Raw genomic sequence first — 27,021 nt, forward strand, 5'->3', positions numbered from 1 at the left:
TGATGATTTCTGTTAAGATAAGCACACTAAATTTATAAAAACCTTTTACTGTATATGTCAAAAAATATCTTGCACTATTTTGTATGGCGGAGAGATGGACAGGTGCGCGGAGAGGGAAGTTGTAAACAATTTAATCCCAATTAAACGACATTGATACATCATGTACATACGCAAAGATCACGAGATTAACTATTATTGTCCATATATGGAATGTTGACAACATTAGGATTACTTTATACGTCTGACATGTCTTAAAATTTATTAGAAACTTCGAATGATTTGAGAACAGTGAAAAAAGTAAAATGGATAGATACTTTCGTTTTAATATTGTTATATCGGTTCTAGCATATTTACAACTTACAACTGCAGATATTTATTTACATAATCCACGGTAAGATCTTTAAGTGTAAGGTTTTTCTGTTTATGTATAATTTTTAAAATCACAGTTTAACCTCCCTATTATTCTATGGTCATGTAGGTCAAGACATGAAGTCATTTACTCAGCAAATAAATATAGCAATTTAAATAATTAATTATTATCAAGGATTTGTATAGTGTATAAAAATCCTTGATATTATCATATTTTTAAAGTGTATATATTAGGGTTGTAAATACAAGTACTTTCAAGACGAAATAATGTTAAAGTTCTTGCCAAATGATGTTAAACCAAGGATTTGTATACTCAGAGACATATATACACATGTGTATATATGTCTCTGGTATACTACACAAATCCTTGATTAACACATCATGGTTAAACATAATTTAACTTTTGGTGATGTTGATTAATTGTGCATCTACACTTTCTTTTAGACGATAAAAAAAATTAGAATCATTTTGACGCATCACATTAAATTTTGTTCAAATATACATGTAGCAGTAATGAAAATTATTTGAGACTAATCTGATCACCATGCATGAAGTAAAATTTTAACCAATTTGACGCTATTAAACGGTAGCCAAAAATTACTGTTTGACGTCTGATTGTAAAGTACATTCCTACCAGCTCATATAATATATATCCTATGTTAATTGTTGCATTTCCCAAAATAAATATTGTGATGGATTTTTTTGTTTGCAATATTGTACTCATTTAAATATATTTTAAAAGCCAAATGTTAGGACTTTTAGTTGTTGCATGATTAGAGACATAAATTATGTGTCTGTTGAAATGAAGACTATTTAATGCCAAGTATTTAATGTTACTACATGTAAGTACCATATTAAGATAAGCACCATTTAGCCACCTTTACATGTAAGTGCAACAATTTCTTCATAACTGTGATTCAATCATTTTAAAAAAAATGTTTGAAGACATCACACTCGTCATGCGAATAAAAAAATCAAATATTCCCAAACAGGTATTGCATTAAGTAAAAGAAGAACATAATTCTAATTTATGTATTACAATGTATAAGTGTGTTATAGAATCAAATTTGTCTTCAAGAAAATTGCCCCACTGGCAAATCGCACCACTTTTTCACAAACTTGCTCCACTTTTTCACAAACTCGCTTCACTTTTTCACAAACTGGCTCCACTTTCTAAAAAAACGCCCCACTCTTGTTTACCAACTCGCCCCACTTGTGAAAAGGGTAAACTTCCAAGGCAAATAGGTGTGATAACATGCCTCCCTTATGAAAAGGGTTAAAATCCCGCTGAAATACGGTCTGTCAACTGGCTCCACTCATGACAAATAGATAAACCACTTATAAAAAAAATGCAATCCCGTTGTATATCTTTGTCCCTGCCCACGTCAATACCTTTGAAAACCTAAGTGAAGTGCTATTAAATCAAATTGATGCTAAAAACTCTGTTTTTGCAATAAAGTTATACATGTTATATATAAATGTTAATCATGCATCAATTGTATGATTATGATACAATTATAAATTATAAGCTTACAAGTATAAGTTATTCTCCAATAATGATATGAAAATGTATTTGCAATTATATTTTAAGAATGTTAAAAAAAGTTTGATATATTTCATATAAAAAAGAAGATGTGGTATGATTGCCAATGAGACAACTATCCACAAAAGACCAAAATGACACAAACATTAACAATTATAGGTCACCGTACGTTCATGGTTGTTTTTGTATTCTGTGTAGATAACAAAAATCAAAATAAGTTTTTATTTAAGTGCGGCTAGTTGGTAGACCTGAAGAGTGTACATGTACATGTACATAGAAGTAGATTTTTCCTTTTTTCAATAAGTGGGGCGAGTTGGCAGGGGAAAAATTAACTCATGGATTTAACCCTTTTCACAAGTCAGGCGATTTTTTTAAAAAGTGGGGCGAGTTGGTTATCCAGGTTGGGGCGATTTATTTATTTTTTTAAAAGTGGGGCGAGTTTGTGAAAAAAGTGGGGCGATTTCTCCTGCTTCCATAAATGTTATAAGATATATTTCTTATTGTTTAATCTGTTTTACTTTGGTGATGCATGTACCAATCATTGACAGTGTATAAAACACCTTTATGATGATACTCATACATGTAATAAACCTTTAATGTTAGTTGCATTAGAGTTTGCTTGTAATAGACATAATAATAAAAAAAATAATGTTTTTATGCTACATGTACATGATAGATCACAGATCCCAATTCTAACATATGGTAAAGACAAAGAATTATGTGAAATTTTTGATAAAATTGAGAGAAAATTGTAAACAGAAATAATACTTTCAAGACCTTTTAGTGAATTGCTGTATGTGGTGTAAAAAATGGACGGAACCATATAATGCATGTTGTCAGATTGTTTTCTTTCTGAAAAATGAAATTAGTTAAAGCCTTTCTAGTCATTTATATTGCCTTTGGGCCCATTAGTTGATAGTGTTTTCTTTCAATTGTCTTGAGTAACAGACAGAAATTACAAACTCCTACATCATTGTACATGTATCTTGGGTTTTTTTCTAAGTTTGTCACATTGTGCCCCATTTTGTGATGATAATACATGACTATGCGGTATAGGCTTTGCTCATTGTTGAAGGTCGTACAGTGACCTATAGTTGTTAATGTCTGTGTCATTTTGGTCTCTTGTGGACAGCTGTCTCAGTGGCAATCATACCACATCTTCTTTTTTATACATTGTTCTATTCATGGTCAGTTTTTGAAAATGTTGGAGATGCTATTCTAATCCAATAATCATGATGAAACTAAAACCACTAGCTTTAATTGTTGATTCTTGAGGTTACACTAATTGAATAAAGAATATTACTGTTTTACATTTATCATAATCCAGGGGGCCTGCAAATACATTTTAATGTTGTTTTTGCTTCTTCATACTTTTATAAGCATAAAGTCATTGTAAAATTTATTGTTTTGTTTAAATTGTGGACAAAATTGCTCTTTCAAAATTTCAATTTGGGAGCTTCCATTGGGGAAATCCCCCTCAAATAGTGACAGTTGGCAGGTATGAATCCTGAAGAAAAATATTTTAACATGTCCTGAAAAATAATTGTACCATTCTTTAATGTGAAGACAATTTCCTGTACCAATTTTTCTTGTTTGTTCCCTTTTGGGGTGTTTTGTTAAAGATTTTAAAAAAAGAGAGAAGCACAAGAACTAAAGAAAAATATAATAAGTTAAACCCTGCTACATATACTTATTGCCTCTTGCAAGCAAGGCCGTAACTACCCTTGAGGCAAGTGAGGCAATTGCCTCACTAAAATTTCGACACTGATTATTTTTTTCATACATATATATAAATATAATAGTAATTTGTTGTTCTGTCTCAACATTAATTTCTATAACTTGTCATGACATTCCTTTTAAACTATTCTTCCCGAATGTAACCCAGCATCTCAACGTTGATGTTTCTGGATTACATAAACCTAGTAATGATAATCGTCATGGAGCTCTAGTTAAAACAGGCTCTTTCAGAAAAAGGGAAAGCGACACTGAAGGTAAAGAAAGAATAATTCTAGTAAACTAGTTTTTGTGAACAGAGTTTGAGTATTGCATATAAACTTCATTAGAACAATCCAAAAACGATAAGTAGACTGACAAATAAAGTACTGGGCATGGAAAGAGGCAGTTCTGTCTGCGTATTCATTTCACGAACTGAAATCTTTCTCTTTACAGATAAATAAAATATCAATAATATGAAACATGCATGGATTAGTTTTTATCCATGTTTCTTTAACCTTGAAAATTGAAAGAATATCCCATATTCCAATTTGATATTATTGAGGAATGGTAGAAACTTTAACACAGGATTTTGTCTTTTGATTAATTATTGGGGACTACGGAATTTCGTTTCTTTATATTCAGGGTTTCAGACTCAGACACCCAACACCTTATATACTCCTAAATTTATAGTTTCTGGAACTAAAATACCACCAACTATAATAATTTGAAATTACGGACCTACATGTAAACGTCAACAATTCCATTCCAATTCCCCTGTACCCATATCATGTATGCTTACTCTATATATAGAATCATATACATGTATCTTATCTCTCTATCCCAAGTGTGTCTTCTCTTTGTCAGCATAATAGTAGCGAGTTTAATATTTTGTAAATGCAACTTTATGATGGTGCTTAAAGGAAAGCTTAATTCCCTTTTGTAAACAAAACTGTTAATTTATACTGATGCTACTATCCAATTGCTGATGGAGAAGGAATTGGAAGAAGACATTGATCATTGTGTTGATGATAATGTGCTACCTTTAGAAACACAGACGGCCCTGAAGCGACTAAAAACTTAGAAAATAGCATGCATGAGAAGCAAGAGATTGTGCGGTCTTGCCATGTTCCATGTTCATCTCGATAAGGATACTAGTAACAGTAGACCAAATTATGATTCTGAAACGATTTGACTAAACCAGCCATAGAAAAATTTGGCAAACTCTACTGAATCGAAGTTTGTTCTATGTTCTGGCAGCAGTCTCAAATCAGTGATATTTAGATGATTATCTTCCATATGAATTTTAATAAGTTGTTAAAAATTTTGTGTTATTAAAATGTTTTAGAATATGATTTTTTTTTATAAAAAGTGGCCAAATTCAAAACATTATCAAACTCTCTAAAAATGCCTAGAATGCAGGATTTTGCACCATTCATTTCATACCCTCCAAAAAAAAATTTTGCCTCGCTTCGCTCGGCTCAATTATTTTGCCTCACTAAAATAAAATGCCTAGTTACGGCCTTGGCAAGTAAGAATCTTACTTAGTTGTTGTCTTGTGTCATTTCTTATTTTTTTGTTATTTTGAATTGTTGGTATATCTCTTGACAATTTACATCTAGTTATGATCAATATTAACTTTACCTTTATGTGATGAATTGCTTAGAGTAAGATATTACAAATGTACATGAAAACCACAATTATTATGATTATAAACATTATATGTGTGACATCTATAAAAAACAATTACTGCATATTAAATTAGGAGTGCATTAATATTGATATGACTAATCAGGATATGAAAATTTAGGCCAATTTAAAAGAAATTCAAACAGAAAAAGAATAAAGTGCCCAAAAATAAACATTTAATTTTCTTCTATTTCATATACATGTATTGTATCAATAAATATTTTGACAAGTCTTACCTATTGTGCAGGGAAATCAATGTTTTATAAATTATTTTGGTTGATGGCTCAAAGACTGGTAGTAAAAGTTCAGAGTAAAAAAATAATACACAAAAATACACACATGAAAAATCAGTTTTATTGACCTTATATTTTACATACATGTACTGTTAAGGGTTATACAGGGGTATGAAAAATTGTTAAAAGAACTTATGAAAAAAATGTTATTTTTTAAATTTCAGGGGTAGTAACAACAGATTAGATGAGGAGGCCAGAGAGGTTCAAAATCAAAACAGGTAAATTATGTCAGATATGGTGACATCTGGTTCACACTCATAGCGAGGAGGGTTCGAGGGGGTTTGTATGAACCCCACTTTACAACAAATAAGGACTGTTAAATTCAATGTTTTGTTTGAATTATATATGAGGAAAATTAACGATTTCTCAATTTTTTTTTATTATATCAGATTTTGAATTAAGCAAAAAAAGAAATGTATTCAAATTATATCTAAATCTGTAAAAAAAAAATGAAACTTTGTTTGTATGTTCCGGACCATATGAGTATTTGGACCATACGCTTATGGTCATGACCATATGCGTATACTCATATGGTCCGACCATATGAGTATAATACTCGTTTGGTTAACAGGCCCGACTATATGAGTACATGTATTTGGACCATTTAGTTTTTTTTCACATTACATTATAAACGTTTCAATAATACAAAAAAAAACTGTGATGGTTACATGACAATTTATTAATTTTTGTCGAGCCTTCTACTTTAATCGAAAAAGCGAGACTAAGCGATCCTACATTCCGTTGTCGTTGGCGGAGGCGTCCACAAATATTCACTCTGTGGTTAAAGTTTTTGAAATTTTAATAACTTTCTTAAACTATCCTGGGTTTGTACCAAACTTGGACAGAAGCTTGTTTATGATCATAAGATAGTATCCAGAAGTAAATTTTGTAAAAAAATAAATCCATTTTTCCGTATTTTACATTCAAATGGACTTAGTTTTTCTGCAGGGAAACATATCATTCACTCTGTGGTTAAAGTTTTTAAGAATTTTAACAACTTTCTTAAACTATCCTGGGTTTGTACCAAACTTGGACAGAAGCTTGTTTATGATCATAAGATAGTATCCAGAAGTAAATTTTGTAAAAAAATAAATCCATTTTTTTCGTATTTTACTTTTAAATAGACTTAGTTTTTCTGCGGGGAAACATTACATCACTCTGTGGTTAAAGTTTTTATACGACCGCAAAATTTAAAAAAAATTTCGTCGTATATTGCTATCACGTTGGCGTCGTCGTCTGCGTAGTCCGAATACTTTTAGTTTTCGCACACTAACTTTAGTAAAAGTAAATAGAAATCTATGAAATTTTAACACAAGGTTTATGACTACAAAAGGAAGGTTGGGATTGATTTTGGGAGTTTTGGTCCCAACATTTTAGGAATTAGGGGCCATAAAGGGCTCAAACAAGCATTTTCTTGGTTTTCGCACTATAACTTTAGTTTAAGTTAATAGAAATCTATGAAATGTTGACACAAGGTTTATGACCACAAAAGAAAAGTTGGGATTGATTTTGGGAGTTTTGGTTCCAACAGTTTAGAAATTAGGGGCCAAAAAAGGGCCCAATTAAGCATTATTCTTGGTTTTTGCACAATAACTTTAGTTTAAATAAATAGAAATCAATGAAATTTAAACACAATGTTTATGACCACAAAAGAAAGGTTGGTATTGATTTTGGGAGTTAAGGTCCCAACAGTTTAGGAATAAGGGGCCAAAAAGGGACCCAAATAAGCATTTTTCTTGGTTTTCGCACAATAACTTTAGTATTTATGAATAGAAATCTTTGAAATTTAAACATAAGGTTTATGACCATAAAAGGAAGGTTGGTATTGATTTTGGGAGTTTTGGTCCCAACAGTTTAGGAATAAAGGGCCCAAAGGGTCCAAAATTAAACTTTGTTTGATTTCATCAAAAATTGAATAATTGGGGTTCTTTGATATGCCGAATCTAACTGTGTATGTAGATTCTTAATTTTTGGTCCCGTTTTCAAATTGGTCTACATTAAGGTCCAAAGGGTCCAAAATTAAACTTAGTTTGATTTTTACAAAATTTGAATCCTTGGGGTTCTTTGATATGCTGAATCTAAAAATGTACTTAAATTTTTTATTATTGGCCCAGTTTTCAAGTTGGCCCAAATCGGGGTCCAAAATTAAACTTTGTTGGATTTTCTCAAAAATTGAATAATTGGGGTTCTTTGATATGCCAAATCTAACTGTGTATGTAGATTCTTAATTTTTGGTCCTGTTTTAAAATTGGTCTACATTAAAGTCCTAAGGGTCCAAAATTAAACTAAGTTTGATTTTAACAAAAATTGAATTCTTGGGCCTCTTTGATATGCTGAATCTAAACATGTACTTGATTTTTGATTATGGGCCCAGTTTTCAAGTTGGTCCAAATCAGGATCCAAAATTATTAAATTAAGTATTGTGCAACAGCAAGAAATTTTCAATTGCACAGTTATAAATTCAGCAATAGCAAGAAATCTTCAATTGCACAGTATTGTGCGATAGCAAGAAATCTTCAATTGAACAGTATTGTGCAATAGCAAATATTTTCAATTGCACAGTATTGCACAATAGCAAGAAATATCTGATTGCACAATATTGTGCAATAGCAAGAAATTCCAATTGGATTTCAATTGGAGTTATCTTTCTTTGTCCAGAATAGTAGTTGAATCAACTTAAATCATTGTTTAATACAATATACAATGTATATTCACTTTTACTACCAACTGATAGATTAAAACAATCTTTACCATTCAGTCATTGTCAGTGAAAACAAGCACTTTTTTTACATTTTAATATTTTATGATGTATTTAAATGAGTAGTTATTGTTGCAAACTTCATTAGGAATTTGAATTGAGATCAGTTTTGAAATAAGGGAAAGGGGGATGTGAAAAAAAATTGGGGGGGGGGGGGGGGTCATTTTTTTTCATTTCAGATTTCATAAATAAAAAAAAATATTTCTTCAAACATATTTTGAGAGGATTAATAATTAACAGCATAGTGAATTGCTCAAAGGCAAATTATTTTTAGCTCACCTGGCCCGAAGGGCCAAGTGAGCTTTTCCCATCACTTGGCGTCCGGCGTCGCATCTCCTCTGAAACTACTGGGCCAAATTAATCCAAACTTGTCCACAATCATTATTGGGGTATCTAGTTTAAAAAATGTTTGGCATGACTCGGTCAACCAACCAAGATGGCCGCCATGGCTAAAAATAGAACATAGGGGTAAAATGCAGTTTTTGGCTTATAACTCAAAAACCAAAGCATTAAGAGCAAATCTGACATTGGGTTTAATTGTTTATCAGGTCAAGATCTATCTATCTGCCCTGAAATTTTCAGACGAATCGGACAATCCTTTGTTGGGTTGCTGCCCCTGAATTGGTAATTTTAAGGAAATTTTGCTGTTTTTGGTTATTATCTTGAATATTATTATAGATAGAGATAAACTGTAAACAGCAATAATGTTCATCAAAGTAAGATTAACAAATAAGTCAACATGACTGAAATGGTCAGTTGACCCCTTTAGGAGTTATTGCCCTTTATAGTTAATTTTTAACCATTTTTCGTAAATCTAAGTTATCTTTTACAAAAATCTTCTTCTCTGAAACTTTTGGGCCAAATTAATCCAAACTTGGCCACAATCATTATTGGGGTATCTAGTTTAAAAAATGTGTGGCGTGACTCGGTCAACCAATCAAGATGGCCGCCATGGTTCAAAATAGAACATAGGGGTAAAATGCAGTTTTTGGCTTATAACTCAAAAACCAAAGCATTTAGAGCAAATTTGACATGGGGGTTTAATTGTTTATCAGGTCAAGATCTATCTGCCCTGAAATTTTCAGATGAATCGGACAACCCTTTGTTGGGTTGCTGCCCCTGAATTGGTAATTTTAAGGAAATTTTGCTGTTTTTAGCTCACCTGGCCCAAAGGGCCAAGTGAGCTTTTCTCATCACTTGGCGTCCGGCGTCCGGCGTCGTCCGTCGTCGTCCGGCGTTAACTTTTACAAAAATCTTCTCCTCTGAAACTACTAGGCCAAATTTAACCAAACTCGGCCACAATCATCATTGGGGTATCTAGTTTAAAAATTGTGTCCGGTGACCCCGCCATTTAACCAAGATGGCCGCCATGGCTATAAATAGAACATAGGGGTAAAATGCAGTTTTTGGCTTATAACTCAAAAACCAAAGCATTTAGGGCAAATCTGACATGGGGTAATATTGTTAATCAGGTAAAGATCTATCTGCCCTGAAATTTTCAGATGAATCTGACATTCCAATGTTAGGTTGCTGCCCCTGAATTGGTAATTTTAAGGAAATTTTGTTGTTTTTGGTTATTATCTTGAATACTATTTTAGATAGAGATAAACTGTAAACAGCAATAATGTTCAGCAAAGTAAGATCTACAAATAAGTCAACATGACCAAAATGATCAGTTGACCACTTTAGGAGTTATTGCCCTTTATAGTTAATTTTTAACCATTTTTCGTAAATCTTAGTAATCTTTTAGAAAAATCTTCTCCTCTGAAACTGCTGGGCCAAATTATTTGAAACTTGGCCACAATCATCATTGGGGTATCTAGTTTAAAAATTGTGTCCGGTGACCCTGCCAACTAACCAAGATGACCGCCATGGCTATAAATAGAACATAGGGGTAAAATGCAGTTTTTGGCTTATAACTCAAAAACCAAAGCATTTAGAGCAAATCTGACATTGGTAAAATTGTTAATCAGGCTAAGATCTATCTGCTCTATCAGATGAATTGGACAACCTGTTTTTGGGTTGCAGCCCCTGAATTGGTAATTTTAAGGAAATTTTGCTTTTTTTGGTTATTATATTGAATATTATTATAGATATAGGTAAACTGTAAACAGCAATAATGTTCAGCAAGGTCAGATTTACAAATAAGTCAACATGACCAAAATGGTCAGTTGACCTCTTTAGGAGTTATTGCCCTTTAAAGTCAATTTTTAACCATTTTTCGTAAATTTTATATATCTTTTACTAAAAACTTCTTCTCTGAAACTGCTGTGCCAAATTGATCCAAACTTGGCCACAATCATCTTTGGGGTTTCTTGTTTAAAAAATGTGTCCGGTGACCTGGCCATCAAACCAAGATGGCCGCCACGGCTAAAAATAGAACATAGGAGTAAAATGCAGTTTTTGGCTTATAACTCAAAAACCAAATAATTTAGAGAAAATCTGACATGAAGTAAAATTGTTAATCAGGTCAAGATCTATCTGCCCTGAAATTTTCAGATGAATTGGACAACCTGTTTTGGGGTTGCGGCCCCTGAATTGGTAATTTTAAGGAAATTTTGCTGTTTTTGGTTATTATATTGAATATTATTATAGATATAGGTAAAATGTAAACAGTAATAATGTTCAGCAAAGTAAGATCTACAAATAAGTCAACATGAACGAAATGGTCAATTGACCCCTGTAGGAGTTATTGACCTTTGTAGTCAATTTTCAATCTGCTTCCTTTGTTTAATATTCACATAGACCAAGGTGAGCGACACAGGCTCTTTAGAGCCTCTAGTTTGTTATTATCTTGAATATTATTATAGATAGAGACAAACTGTAAACATCAATAATGTTCAGCAAAGTAGGATTGACAAATAAGTCAACATAACCAAAATGGTCAATTGACCCCCTAAGGAGTAATTGTCCTTTATAGTCAATTTTTAACACTTTTCATAAAATTGGTAAATTTTTATTATCATTTTCCACTGAAACTACTGGGCCAAGATCATTATAGATAGGGATAATTGTAAGCAGCAAGACAGTTTATTACAGTAAGATTTACAAACACATCACCATCACCAAAACACAATTTTGTCATGAATCCATCTGCTTCCTTTGTTTAATATTCACATAAACCAAGGTGAGCGACACAGGCTCTTAAGAGCCTCTAGTTGGTTATTATCTTAAATATTATTATAGATAGAGTTAAACTATAAACAGCAATAATGTTCAGCAAAATAAGACCTAAAAATAAGTCAAGATGACCAAAATGGTCAGTTGACCTCCTAAGGAGTTATTGTCCTTTATAGTAAATTTTCATCAATTTTCATTAAAATTTGTAAATTTTTTCTAACATTTTCTACTGAAACTACTGGACCAAGTTCATTAAAGATAGAAATAATTGTAAGCAGCAAGAATGTTCAGTAAAGAAAGATGTACAAACACATCATCAGCACCTAAACACAATTTTGTCATGAATCCATCTGCGTCCTTTGTTCAATATTCACATAGACCAAGGTGAGTGACACAGGCTCTTTAGAGCCTCTAGTTTTTAAGTTCATTAGACCACATTCATTCTGTGTCAGAAACCTATGCTGTGTCAACTATTTAATCACAATCCAAATTTAGAGCTGAATCCAGCTTGAATGTTGTGTCCATACTTGCCCCAACCGTTCAGGGTTCAACTTCTGCGGTCGTATAAAGCTGCGCCCTGCGGAGCATCTGGTTGAAATTTTAATAACTTTCTTAAACTATCCTGGGTTTGTATCAAACTTGGATAGAAGCTTATTTATGATCATAAGATAGTATCCAGAAGTAAATTTTGTAAATAAACAACTCCATTTATTCTGTATTTTACTTTTAAATGGACTTAGATTTTCGTCCAGTTAACATTACATACAGTCTGCAATTAAAGTTTTCAAAACATTTATTAGATTCATTAACTATCCTAGATATTTACCAAACTTGGACAGAAGGTTCTTACAATTATAAGATAGTTACTATCAAGAGAAATATTTTTATTGATTTTGTTCCTCATTGTTGTTGAGCCTGTGATTTACAGCAAAAGTAGGCGAGACACTGGGTTCCGCGGAACCCTTACATTTTTTTTGCATTTGCAAGAGATTTGTGCACGATCCTTTTTATTAACACCTTTTGTTTGCGAGTGAAAAGCAAGCCTTTTTATAGCTGCGTACAATGAAACCGAGGTCTTTTGCCATTCTGATATCTACGGTGTTTTTGAGTGGCTAGCTCTAGATCTCAAATATCGTAAAATGACTGCAATACACAATATTCACAAGACAACTTAAATAAACTATGTTACTTTCCAGTGACTTCTTATGTGACAGTTCAAAAAGAAATTTTAGGCATTTAGTCTTTTTAGTCGACATATTGCCATTCACTCGCTATAACAAATCGGTAATGACTGGCAGTAATTTGAATTACCATTGGTAATGACCATTGGTATAAAATGTGTTTACTCTAAATTTGACAATTAAGTAAAATTAACTATGTGAAACTACTTATTTTTATTTAGCTTATCTTTTTAATATAATATAATAATAAAATTAACTATGTGATGTCGTCTTTTTATTGAAAGGTGATACTGTATGAAGAATTAAGAAGTATTAAAAAGTAAATTGTAACAGAGTGTTAATTACACTGACCATACGCATACGGTCGGACCATACGCGTATGGTCCAAATGCTCATATGGTCCGGAACATGTACACTCAATGATAGATTTTGTTTAATTAGCTATCATTAGTTTTTTCAATAAAACATACAATTTTTATACATCATAAACATGTAATACATCTGATTCACCTCATTGCTCTTACAAGTACCCATGAACTTGCATTTATTTTGAAATTACTGTAAAAGCAGAAATTTTCGTGGAGGATTTAATTTCGTTTATTTCGTGGAAAGTATATATCCACGAAATTAAAACCCCCACGAAAATTTAACCTACATATAATATCACTTCCATTTACTGGAAACCACGAAATTAAATCCCCATGAAATCTTATATAGAGACAAAACCACGAAATTTTAACCCCACGAAAATTAATGTTTCTACAGTAGTCAAATATCTGAAATAAGACAACATATTATATATATTAGGCACTTGTATATCTTTAAAATTATAAACAGCTAACAACAGTGTCCGATTATTTTATTTTACAGAATGTTTGACTCACAGAACAACAATAGAGGAGGATATAATGTCGGAGGACTACTTTATTACGCTGGATCTACATTACCAATAGAATGGTCAGATTCATGTTATTTTTGATTATCATAGCTTATTATTCATATTTTGAAACATCTTCGCTAGCCAAGGGTTACGATCCACTCTCGCTCTCTTCACCCTTGGCGGATTGAGATAATATTTCGGAGACACAAGGTAAGGATTTTTATTGGTTGCAGTAGAAACTCGCTGCATCCAATCAAAAAGCGCCTATAACATGACCACGTGTAAATGTAGAAAGTGTTTGTAAACAATTGCCACGTGTTTATTGTGCAACAAGTCTTAACATCACTAAACATACGACTATATTTAGTGACAACTTGAATGTTTTTAATCAACTTATAGAAATTTCTTCGTATGTTTCATGCACAAATGCATGAATGTTGACGTATATTTTCGTTTCCGGCTTTACCAAGTGGATAGAATCTAGAAGCTACCGTGTTTTTACCTCCAAATTAAAGAGTTCAAGTGCTACCATTGGTCAAGAATAATGTATTCGGAATGGGCGTGAATCTAATCTTCCGATAGATGGCGCAACATTGATATCACAAATGTTGGCTCAATCTGCCAAGGGTGAAGAGAGCGGGAGTGGATCGTAACCCTTGGCTAGTGAAGATGATTTTGAAATAGAATTTCATTTAATCTTTTGTCCATTGAACCAAACTGGGGCCGGTAACAAGAAGCATTTGTATTTCTTACAAATGTCTAAAGGGTGTCTAAAGATTTAAGAATGTAACAAGGCCCTACCTCAGACCTATCTGAGAATGATTGACAGCCCTCAATGTTTTGAAAAAGTGCATGATTTAAGAACAATTCTTATGTCTACCCTAAAGCATTCTTACTAATTCGGGTAACACAACATTCTTCTTAAATTTTGGTCAGTTATTAAGTGTTCTTAAAACAAACTTAGCAACTTAGGGGTGTACCAAGAACAATTCGCAATAGCTTCACTTGACATCTGTTGTAAGAGTGGTCCCGACTACTCTTAGCTGTACATTCACTTGTTAATATTAGAATAAGGCCGTGTTCACACCAAACGCCATGTACAGTAAACTTGTTTACAATTAGTTTAATTTACTGGACATTGGTTTCACATTAAATTTGTTCATATCTATACACCTTGTTTAATTACCTGTACATGAGATTTGTTCACACTTATATAAACTCTATGTCATTTAAATGATCATTACCTAGAACCGAATGCAAAGTTTTTGGACAACTTTTCTAGCAGTAAGGGAACGACAATTTGACTTCAAATCGGGGGGTCGATGGAAATATTTCAAACCCCAATTGGATAAAAAAAAAAGTTCCTACAGATAATACAAAAATATTCTAAATCAAGAGTTTCCCCATACCATTATAGTGTTAAATGTTGAAAAAAAATATTGTTTACCAGCATCTAAAAAAACCCATAATAAAACGTTTGTGCTGTGGCTCAGATAAATTAACAAAATACAAGTGTGAGGTTCAGCTCTTTAAACCAGGTTCAATCCATCATATTTACCCTTTGAAAATGCCCGCAACAAAACAGGAAAATGACTAGTGTGACTAGTAGTGTCGTCCGTTCGTTTGATGTGTTTAATCATTTGATTTTGCCATTTGGTTAAGAACTCAATTTTCGTTTTGAATTTTGCTCAGAGTAAAGTATTTTTGTAATTTTATTTTTTGTATGAAGGCTTTTTAAATGTGAAATTTTTTTTTGTTAAAAGTGAAAAAATATAAGAAGATGTGATATGAGTGCCAATGAGACAACTCTCCATCCTAATTACAAATTATAAAAGAAAACCATTCTAGTAGTGATTTGACCGAAATGAACGGTAGGATAGAAAAATAAGCCTACGTCATTTGAGACTCGACAATTATACTTGATTCAAATCCCACCATTCCTCTGGTGAATACTAGGGCCCTCAAAAGGATTGTCCTGAGACAAGTATATTTTTATTCAAATAATAATGTTCTATAAGCAGCTAAAATAATTTCATGTTTGAAGCTGTGCAATTTTTTTAATTCAATTTTACTTTTATCAAAAATGGGCCGGAAGAATAATGGTGGTCTGAGGCCAGAATTGTTTTCCTTATGTTAAACAGGTAGTTGATTGTTATGCGCATTTAATCGTTCATTAAAACGTTTCTATGATTCATTTAAGGTGATTCTAATTTCTTTGCGAGGAACCAAAAAAAATTATTAAGAATTTGTAACTTGAAAACTATTACGATGCAACTTACGGGAGAAATAAGAGCGATCTACGAACAACCTGAGGGAGCTTTGATTTACACTCTTTGAGTGATGTTAGAATTATCTTATCTCCCCCTTAATTCAATTATATACTTATACCTCTCTTAATAAAATTTCTTGTTACCGGCCCCTGATCTATATGTAGAACAAGTGACATTATCAATGCTAATAGTAATATTTCAATGAAGTTTCTTTTTTAATTTTTTTTTGTCATATGAGAATAAAAACACCAACAAATCTAGCAAAAAAGTCTTCAGAAACCTTACTTATGAATATGTATTTAAATTTGCCTTAAGCTTTTGTTAAATATGAAATCCAAACACAAGTCACTGTCATTATTTGTAAGTGATTAGCAATGATTGAATGTAAACTTTATTACAGGACAAATCAGCATTCCTGTATGAACCCTAATGCCCATTGTGAATTAGTTATACAGTATATGTGTGGTGAATTAGTAAGAGATGGAGCATCCAGAGGGTTAGTTGTATTTTAGGCATTATACATATTTGGTCTATGCATTGCATTATTTGGTTGTAAAATGTGCTTGCAAAACAGGTACCATACAGATGAGCAACACAATCCATAGATGTTGATTTTATTTATATTTTTGCCTGAATTGCATCAACCTAATGTCCTTGCTTATTCAGTTATATAGATAAGTTATAGATTGTACCTCAGGCACAACTTTTTTCAACTGTCAGGGAAAAGAATAAGTAATTACACCTGACTGAATTTGGTACAAAAAAAATGTTCAATTTTTTATTTGCTCCAGCAATATATACATATTTAAAGTTCAATTTTATTTTTCAGAACAATACCAACAGAAAATAATCAATGTAGAAACAATGATTGCAACACAGATTTTGAATATGGAATGAATGAAAACTTTGAGTATTACCAGAACTGTAGATACAGATTGAGAAATAAAGGTCTCTTTATTGCTGACCAGGTAAGAGTCTTGTATTATTCTCAACAAGTGTGCAGAGAGTTGTAGAAGATATGCATAAACAAATAGTGTCTATCTCTGCATCAATTGTGAGAAGATTTTTTTTTAATTTTCAAAATTTAAATGTCAGCTGTCTTGCTACTTTTTTAATATTTAAGATTGTTCTGTTGAAAGAAGAGAATTTGGTATTGCAGTGGATAAGATGGTTGAATCTGTTTCAATAATGATTTTTAGACAACATTTAGGCAAATGAAACAGTTCTTCAGACATAGTTACCTTTTTCATGGCAACATCCATGTAGTGCATTTTCTTGCTGGCAAAATGATTATTTAAGTCGCTGAAAAATTTGAAAATCTGAAAAACTCAGCAGCGGACTGACTTCATAGCAAAGTCGCATAGCATAGCATTAATCTGTATAAATTATGCATTTTACCTATGTTAATTATTTGGAATTTTTCAGTTCACCTGTCACCCTATCAAAGCGTTAATGAGTCTTCAGTCTAAAAGACTATATGTTAAAATAAAAGCATGTTACCCAAATTGTGTGTGTTCTTCCTTTTCAGAATTTAGGAGGAAATCGTAAATATGCTAAGAATACAAGACAGAATCCTGTTGGGAATAGATATGGGTACGAGTGTCCCGAGGAAAGAGACTATTATCCTTACTGGGAGCCATCTCCATGGAAGGTTAGTTTTGTTTTATTATAGAATTATTTAACACATATATAATGAATCTTAATTAAAAATATTTTCTTATTTCTCTTCAATTTTTTAGCTCCCATGACCTAAAGTGCCAAGTAAGCTTTTCTTATCACTTGGCATCTGTAACATCTGTCGTCTACTTTGTTGACTTTTATAAAAATCTTTCCTTCTGAATGACGGAGCAAAATTTAACCAAACTAGCTCACAATCATCATTTGGATATATAGATATAAAAATGTGTTTGATGACCCTGTCTGCCAACCAAAACATGGCTTATAAAAAAAGAACATAGGGGGTAAAATGGAAGCTTTATCTATTATTTTGAAACCATTATAGATAGAGAAAATATGGCAGAAGCAAAATGTTCAGAATGTTGAGCTTTACCAAGTGTCCCTATATGTCAAAACTGTCAGATGACTTCTTATAGGAATTATTGCCCTTAAATGACAAATTTTACCATTTGTCTATTATCTTAAAAACTATAATCATGATAATAGAATTAAGTTGCAAAAATGATAAACAAATCAAGTTTTACCAATAAGTCCAATAAGGACATAGCCCAACAACTCCTTTAAGATTGCAGTTATGGCCCCATTCAATGATAAAAATTATAACAGATAAATAAACACTTTAATGCTAAAAAAATTATCAGCAAAACAAGATCTACTAGCAAGTTAAATGTTGTTGATATACTAGTAGATAGTAGTCTCTCACTCTTTATAGGAGTGATTGCCCTTAAATGAGAATATTTTGTTTACCCTCTTTTGTGTTTTGAGCAAAAATAAAGCATATAGAGAAAACTAAACAGACTAAATGATCAGCAATACAAGATAAACAAAACATGGTATTTGTAATGAATTCTATTCTCCTCTTCAATGTTTAAGAGTATCCTTTGTTTTGATTAACATGTTTGTCTTATGCCCATACTAATGAATCAAAGTATAGTTCATATAACACATCAGATATCAATTTTAAAGTAAATATTGATTATGTCTTACTTTTACTTACATAATGATCTAATAAAGTTTGCTTAAAAATGATAAACTTATGGTTTTTATTTTTAGGATATTGTTGTTATGACAAATGATGCTTCAAGATGCCCATTCTATCAAGAAGAAAGTCAGAATGTAAAATCACGCTGGACGTGTGTTGTGCCAAAAAATGTAACAGAAATGTACACAGGAAGATTTGACATCCCAAACAATGAGGCAGATTGTAAGGTTAGTTGTTTCTATGTTTTTTGTACAGAGACTTCAGAATTCAGTATTATACTTTAGATGGATAATTTAGGGCAATAGACTTGTAATACTGTACATTTGTAGAGGACTTTGATAGGACTATTATAAGATAATCAACAGGTGTAGACAATAGATGATTTGACTGCATTCTTAGTAAAGTTAGTGTGTAATTGTGAATGAAATGTAGGTTTATAGCCTTACCTGTTTGTGTGTATTTGTTCAGGCAACATTGAATAGGACTTAGGATTTATTTGTTCTAAAACTTAGATTATATACTAGTTTATCGTTAACTTACATATATATGATTTTTGAAATATTTATACATGAGTCTTTAAATAATGTATACATTTTTTGTCAGGCCTTTCGTTATCCTAAAAATGATCCAAATGGTGCAAAGGCTTTATGGACAGAAATCTCATCTCACGGAATACCAGCCCCTGATTGTAGAGAAACACAATTTTCTAGAGATAATCACCTTGGTAATGGTATAGGTGGACAACCATTAGTTTACAACTGGACCATACCAAACACCCTCAACCATGAACAATGTGTTATGAGAATGAGGTGGGTATAAAGAGAGATGAATGTTTAAATTTCAATCTCAGATGATATGGGGGAAATTAAAGGGATATTCAAACTCATATTATAATAACAACAATGTAACCACATGGCAATAAAACAAAACAACCAAAAGTCAAACAAGAGTATTCAAATCACAATAGAGAAAAAACTTAAGTCTGAGCTAAAAAAAAAAAAACACACTATTTAACAATACTTATTTGCTGATAACCAAATAATCTGTGAATTGCACTATTTTTTATCTCTCCCCATAGATGGTTTTTGTTTGGTTGTTCTTTTTTAAGTAAACTAGATAAATTCTGCTACTGATAACTATTTCCTAAATATGATTAAATTTATTTTTTCGTTGCTGATAAGTTCTACTAACTTCAAAAGCAATGATACAAGAATAATAAAGAGACTGAGAAAGGTTATAATAGAGATTTTTATATGACATGCTGATTTTGCTTTGTGAACGACAGCATCATAAAATTCTCTATATTTCTATATTTAGTTAAAAAAAAAAATTATACTTATTACAGTTTACCTCCAAGTTTATCCACATGTAAGCTGTGTTGTACATGAATTTCACTATGAAAAATTGATCTGGAACTTTTCGAATTTACATGTATATCATATCCTCTTTTTGCTTAACAAACCATATTGTATGAAAAATAGATCAGCTTAAAACCACATGTCTTTTATGTGTTTTTTAATGCATGTTATAAAATATTTATGAAAAAGACTCGTTTTTGTCTCGCCTAGACAGAGTCAAAAAGCGAGACAAAGGTATGCTATTTCCGACCTTGGCAGTTGTATAAGAATCAGCACATCTAATTTCCATGGAGAATATTTTGCCTCGCCCCCTCAATCATGGTCTTTTGACTATGAAACTTTTGCTTAGTTTCCATATATTAGTTTGTGATTAGATCAGTCAAAGATGAACTGATAATGTTAAGTCAATGATATTTAGTATTCAACTTTATTGGCATTTGCAAGTATAAAAATTACTTCTTTTTTTTTTTCATCTCAAAATTATCTTTTTTTTTCTTTTTCTTTTTTTTTTAAATTGTATCAAAATTACAATAAGGCTAGACATATCTCTGTGATAACATATTATAGTTGGAATTATCTTCATGGTTTTATTGTTCACACTTGTTCTATCCAAAATTTTAACAAAAGTATTTTTTTATAAGACCTTCTGTACATGTGACTCCCCCTGGTTGGACCTGGTTATGACCTCATTTTTGATAGGCGAAATCGTCTAACTGTCATGCAGTCCCTTATTTCACTATCTATCCTAAAACCAGATGGGTTTTTTCTCAGAAATACATCTTATTAATTATACTCTGTAGGTACAATATATCCACTGGTGATTACGATGGTTGGAATACTTCATCAGGAAATATTGCCTCAGCCAATGAAATATTTTATAAAAACCTTGGATTTAGTGAAGCAGATGCTGCATCAGACAGAGGCTATGTATTTGAAGACAACCCTGAAGTCAAACTTTTCAGTGATCTAAGTGTTGAATTGGAATTAGCTGTTAATACTGCACAATATGGAAGGACATTTCAAGATAGGTAATACTAAAATCTGTTTACACTTTAAAAAAACATTTGTGGAGCTGATCTAGCTATAGATAAACAGTATGTTTGAAATTAACAACTATAGCTGAAACTGAAATAATTATCATAATAGTAAGAAAAAAAATTGTTTGAAACTGAGCTTATGACATCATTTGTACTACAGAAAGTAGAATTTGATTTTGGCAAATTAGTTAGCTTTCATTTTGAACATATTGTTTTCACTTTCTATTTGAAATTTTGCAAATAATTAGCTCAAAGTATTTCATGTGTATAAAATTATATCTTCAGATCTTTCATATTTGCTGTGCGTCCACAGCCCAGTGAGACGAGTGGAAAAGCCATACATAATCTAAATGTTAGAGGAAAGAGAGGAAATATTGTAGAAGTTTTCCCATCAGTAGAGTATGATTTTGTACCCAATAATTTAGAGGCTGCAAATGGTGACTACGTCCACATTCAGTAAGTACAATGGAATATTATTTTTTTGCTTGACTTGCATATTTTATAAGAAATCATTGTTCTCTTTAGATTTCCATTGATGCATCATAAGATTTCAATCATTTCAATTGGTGGACAGCAATCAAGTGGTGTTCTAAAGTAATGTTTTATATCCCAGTGAAATGCAACCTTCATGGCATGCTCTCCATGACAACATTATAGCAAAGAGTAGAAATATAGATATGAAAATGAAATTTCATGGTTTGTAATTTTTTGTAACATTAAATTTTTAGACCCCGTCTACAATAGTAGAGGGGCTTTATGTTTTTTTGTTCTGTGCCTCTGTTCATTCATCTATGCACTATGGACAAATTCTTTTTTATGGTCTTTTTTGTCACAGAAATTTCATTTGTTGTCAGGAATTTACTATGACAGTATATGTATTCTTTGCTATGCTTAAAATCTGGAGATACAGTCATGCAACATAAAAATTGCAGAAATTTTGTACACTATAAAAAATGAAGACTTTTAAAGTAGCAATGTTTTTGTTATGTTACAGATGGACAGGGTCCAATACAAACAATGCAGGCAATGATGGAAATGGTCAGCAAAGGTCAGATAGAAACAACATTGTCCTGCTCAACTCTCAAGTCTACCCTGAAGGCAATGGTGTTCAGTTTGGTCCTGGTGTAAAATATGGACATTACGGAACTAACTATCCCATGCATCTTGATAACTCTACATTCTTAGGACTATCTAGAGAAGATAGAGAAAGTCTGGCCTTTAATGTTCCAGGTATAGTACATAGTATTAGTAGTAGTATTTCTTAGGACTATCTAGAGAAAATAGAGAAAGTCTGGCCTTTAATGTTCCAGGTATAGTACATAGTATTAGTAGTAGTATTTCTTAGGACTATCTAGAGAAGATAGAGAAAGTCTGGCCTTTAATGTTCCAGGTATAGTACATTTTATTAGTAGTAGTAATTCTTAGGACTATCTAGAGAAGATAGAGAAAGTCTGGCCTTTAATGTTCCAGGTATAGTACATTTTACAAGCAGTCTCCTTAAATTGAAACAATAACTGGTCTCAAAAAGTACAGAATGATACAATCTCAACATGTCCATAAGACATCATGCTTGAATATATGGTCTACTTTTTGTACATCTTTTAAATATATTAATTAGGGCATGATATTTTAATAAACCATGAAAGGTAAAAGATATACTAATATTTGTTATATTTCAGTATACAAGTTGAAGTAGTTAAATATATCATGTGTTACTAACAACTGTATACTGTAAATTGAGAAATGTGAATATAATAATGTGATTGTTTAACTTTGGTAAACATTGCAAGATTATTAATTACAAATTCAGAAAAAAAACTGCATAGAATAAAACTTACAAATTGTAAAATGCAGGATTTTATTTTGTCAAAACATCCTGTTACAATTTTTGCATTCAATAATTTAAAAAAAACATAATAACAATTTCTATATTTACAGTACTTATTTTTTATTCCTTCTGTTGTTAGGTGCCTTTGGAGGAGAACTATCACAGTTAGATGATTCTAGCCCTTACTTTAATCTTGGCATAAGACAAATCAGTCAGCTTGGGACGTTTCATTACATGTGTACTAGAAACAATGACTTCTCCAATCGTGACCAGAAGGGACGTATAATGGTATCCAGTAGTCCAACTGTATATGAGTCCATTGGTTGGATGGGAGGACAGCTCAAAATCGCTGATAGGTACTTAATTATAAGATACCCCCTAGTTTAAGCATTGTTATATAAACATATTTTCCCGTTAAATGGTTTTACTCTAGTAACTTTAGGGGCCTTTATAGCTTGTTGTTCGGTGTGAGCCAAGGCTCTGTATTGAAGGCCGTACCTTGACCTTTAATAGTTTACGATAAAGACGTAGGGTATAATAGAGATTTTTATATGACATGCTGATTTTGCTTTGTGAACGACAGCATCATTAAATTCTCTATATATCTATATTTAGTAAAAAATTATTTATACTTATTACAGTTTACCTCCAAGTTTATCCACATGTAAGCTGTGGTGTACATAATTTTCACTATGTGAAAAATTGATATTGAACTTTTCAAACTTGCATGTATATCAGATTTGACTTTAATTTTGATTCATTAATAGATAATTGGAGGTTTATTTATAAACTTAAGATACTGCACTTAGTTCTTTTAATTTTTATACGACCGCAAATTTTGAAAAAAATTTCGTCGTATATTGCTATCACATTGGCGTCGTCGTCGTCGTCGTCGTCCGAATACTTTTAGTTTTCGCACTCTAACTTTAGTAAAAGTGAATAGAAATCTATGAAATTTTAACACAAGGTTTATGACCATAAAAGGAAGGCTGGTATTGATTTTGGGAGTTTTGGTCCCAACATTTTAGGAATTAGGGGCCAAAAAGGGCCCAAATAAGCATTTTCTTGGTTTTCGCACTATAACTTTAGTTTAAGTTAATAGAAATCTATGAAATTTTGACACAAGGTTTATGACCACAAAAGAAAGGTTGGGATTGATTTTGGGAGTTTTGGTTTCAACAGTTTAGGAATTAGGGGCCAAAAAAGGGCCCAAATAAGCATTATTCTTGGTTTTCGCACAATAACTTTAGTTAAAGTAAATAGAAATCAATGAAATTTAAACACAATGTTTATGACCACAAAAGGAAGGTTGGTATTGATTTTGGGAGTTTCAGTCCCAACAGTTTAGGAATAAGGGGCCAAAAAGGGACCCAAATAAGCATTTTTCTTGGTTTTTGCACCATAGCGTTAGTATAAGTAAATAGAAATCTATGAAATTTAAACACAAGGTTTATGACTATTAAAGGAAGGTTGGTATTGATTTTGGGAGTTTTGGTCCCAACAGTTAAGGAAAAAGGGGCCCAAAGGGTCCAAAATTAAATTTTGTTTGATTTCATCAAAATTGAATAATTGGGGTTCTATAATATGCCAAATCTAACTGTGTATGTAGATTCTTAATTTTTGGTCCCGTTTTCAAATTGGTCTACATTAAGGTCCAAAGGGTCCAAAATTAAACTTAGTTTGATTTTAACAAAAATTGAAACCTTTGGGTTCTTTGATATGCTGAATCTAAAAATGTACTTAGATTTTTGATTATTGGCCCAGTTTTCAAGTTGGCCCAAATCGAGGTCCAAAATTAAACATTGTTTGATTTCATCAAAAATTGAATAATTGGGGTTCTTTGATATGCCAAATCTAACTGTGTATGTAGATTCTTAATTTTTGGTCCAGTTTTAAAATTGGTCTAAATTAAAGTGCAAAGGGTCCAAAATTAAACTAAGTTTGATTTTAACAAAAATTTAATTCTTGGGCCTCTTTGATATGCTGAATCTAAACATGTACTTAATTTTTGATTATGGGCCCAGTTTTCAAGTTGGTCCAAATCAGGATCTAAAATTATTATATTAAGTATTGTGCAATAGCAAGTCTTTTCAATTGCACAGTATTGTGCAATGGCAAAAAATATCTAATTTCACAATATTGTGAAATAGCAAATTTTTTTTTAATTAAGAGTTATCTTTCTTTGTCCAGTATAGTAAGCAAGAAATATCTGCAAGAATTTTTTTTAATTGGAGTTATCTTTCTTTGTCCAGAATCAACTTAAATCTTTGTTATATACAATATACAATGTATATTCACTTTTTACTACCAACTGATAAATTTAAACAATCTTTACCATTCAGTGATAACAAGCAGTTTTTTTACATCTTAATATTTTATTATGTATTTAAATGAGTAGTAATTGTTGCAAACTCCATTAGAATATTTTAATTGAAATTAGTTTTGGAATAAGGGAAAGGGGGATGTGATTAAAAAATTGGGTTCAATTTTTCTCATTTGAAATTTCATAAATAAAAAGAAAATTTCTTCAAACATTTTTTGAGAGGATTAATATTCAACAGCATAGTGAATTGCTCTAAGAGAAAACAAAAAATTTAAGTTCATTTGAATACATTCATTCTGTGTCAGAAACCTATGCTGTGTCAACTATTTAATCACAATCCAAATTTAGAGCGGAATCCAGCTTGAATGTTGTGTCCATACTTGCCCCAACCGTTCAGGGTTCAACCTCTGCGGTCGTATAAAGCTAGGCCCTGCGGAGCATCTGGTTTTTATTGTATTACAACTCTGTTGAAAAGATGCAGCTATCTGAAACCTTTTTTTTTCTCTCTACCAAACAGATGCATGATTCCTTAGGGTTTCACAGCATTTCAGAACAAAGTTATCTTTAACATTTTGACACTGTATGATGTAACTTTGATTTTTAGGTAAATTATGGTTTTAGGTATAAATAAAGTAAATCATATTCTTTAAAAATCAAAAGACTGTAAATTCAGAAATTATGGTGATGTTTTTGTGACAGGGTCATAATGGAATTAATTTAAACTCGCATTTTGAAATTTTTTATATGAATTAAACAGGATTTTCCTCAATATTGCAAAAATAAAAATCTCATTTTAGTCTAAATTGACAAAATCGCAATGATAGGTAGACTCAATAATTTCTGAATTTACAATATTTTCTTAGCAGATCCTCTTTTGCCAAATATAGCTGTTTGTTAGACACAATGTCCATAAAACATTTTACTTACATCTGTTTTATTTTTTTTATATAGTAAAGCATGGGTGAGAGTTGAGAGAGGAACATTCAGTAAGCTGAATACACTGAAACTAAATGAATGGAATTCCAAGGATGGAGAGAATCTAATGGAAGTCTAAAGGAGGAGCTATATCTGTAAGTATTATTATTTGATTTCAATCAAAATGTAAAATTTTTAGCACTGGCAACAAAAAAGATTTTTTTTTTATATAGAAAAGAGTGTAACAGGGTAAAGTTAACGATTTATATATTTAATATTCAATGCACTTTTTACTCTTTGAAGATGGATTTAGATAAAAAATAATGTTAACTACAAACTGTGTGTTTTTGAATGGTCTCATTTACATATTCCACACATTTCCTTATATTCATATTCTATCCATTTACAAACGTTTTATGAATCTTTTTTATTAGGTTGGTGATGATTTTGCTAGCGATTTTATTGTTTTGGCTCCAGAAGCTAAACTAACAGATAATGGGAAGAAAGTTACCGTTGGGATAACAGTCAATGAGGACGCTAGTGATATTGGAATTTATAGATCAAATACAGAAAATTTTGCTGGATGGACAAAGGTTGATGCAACCATCAACGGTGGAATGGCGGAATTCCAAACGGATCAGGGTGGAGTTTTTGTTGCCCGGTCCCATACTAATATTGGACCAATCATTGGTGTAGTAGTCGGATTATTAGTTGTAGCTTTAATTGTCATAGCAGCAGTGGTTTATTTTAAGAAAAATCCAACAAAATGGATGGCTATGAAAGGCAGTGCTAAATATGTTGAAAAATCTCTCTCAGACAAAGTATGAACATAAGGTGTAATAATTAATAAATTATATTAAATTGTAGAAACGGGGTAATATGTTTCTGTATTTTAAATTATTTTATAACAATAAGAGTAAAGTTAGTTATATTATCTCAAGTGGAGAATAGACATATGCTTTCTAATTTACAATTTCCGAAAAAGAATGAAATAAAAGATTTAACACAAAATTAATGAAATGACCATTCTTTGATTTCATCAGTTGGAATGAAAGTACATATGTAATATGGTTCTCAAAAGTAAC

The 27,021-nt window shown here is 31.6% G+C and overlaps 1 protein-coding gene across 1 annotated transcript; it reads left to right on the plus strand.

Moving 5' to 3' along the window:
- Positions 1-102: 102 nt before the first annotated feature.
- On the plus strand, positions 103-27,021 carry LOC134703045 (protein DD3-3-like). Its single transcript, XM_063563447.1, has 14 exons — positions 103-391; positions 5,772-5,825; positions 13,537-13,623; positions 16,217-16,312; positions 16,646-16,784; positions 17,345-17,467; positions 18,547-18,702; positions 19,079-19,284; positions 20,634-20,861; positions 21,156-21,326; positions 21,865-22,100; positions 22,838-23,054; positions 25,973-26,072; positions 26,371-27,021. Exons 1-14 carry the CDS (start codon positions 303-305, stop codon positions 26,761-26,763), a joined length of 2,295 nt encoding a protein of 764 aa, XP_063419517.1. The 5' UTR covers positions 103-302; the 3' UTR covers positions 26,764-27,021.

The sequence above is a fragment of the Mytilus trossulus genome, chromosome 1 (assembly GCF_036588685.1).
Source record: "Mytilus trossulus isolate FHL-02 chromosome 1, PNRI_Mtr1.1.1.hap1, whole genome shotgun sequence".
In the NCBI taxonomy this organism is placed as follows: domain Eukaryota; kingdom Metazoa; phylum Mollusca; class Bivalvia; order Mytilida; family Mytilidae; genus Mytilus; species Mytilus trossulus.

Bases quoted from the DNA above. Each gene is read 5' to 3' on its own strand.
- LOC134703045 (XM_063563447.1), top strand. From the start codon at position 303: ATGGATAGATACTTTCGTTTTAATATTGTTATATCGGTTCTAGCATAT. The intron at 18,703-19,078 runs GTTAGTTGTTTC...ATTTTTTGTCAG, and splicing joins ACAATGAGGCAGATTGTAAG to GCCTTTCGTTATCCTAAAAA. The intron at 23,055-25,972 runs GTACTTAATTAT...TTTTTTATATAG, and splicing joins CAGCTCAAAATCGCTGATAG to TAAAGCATGGGTGAGAGTTG.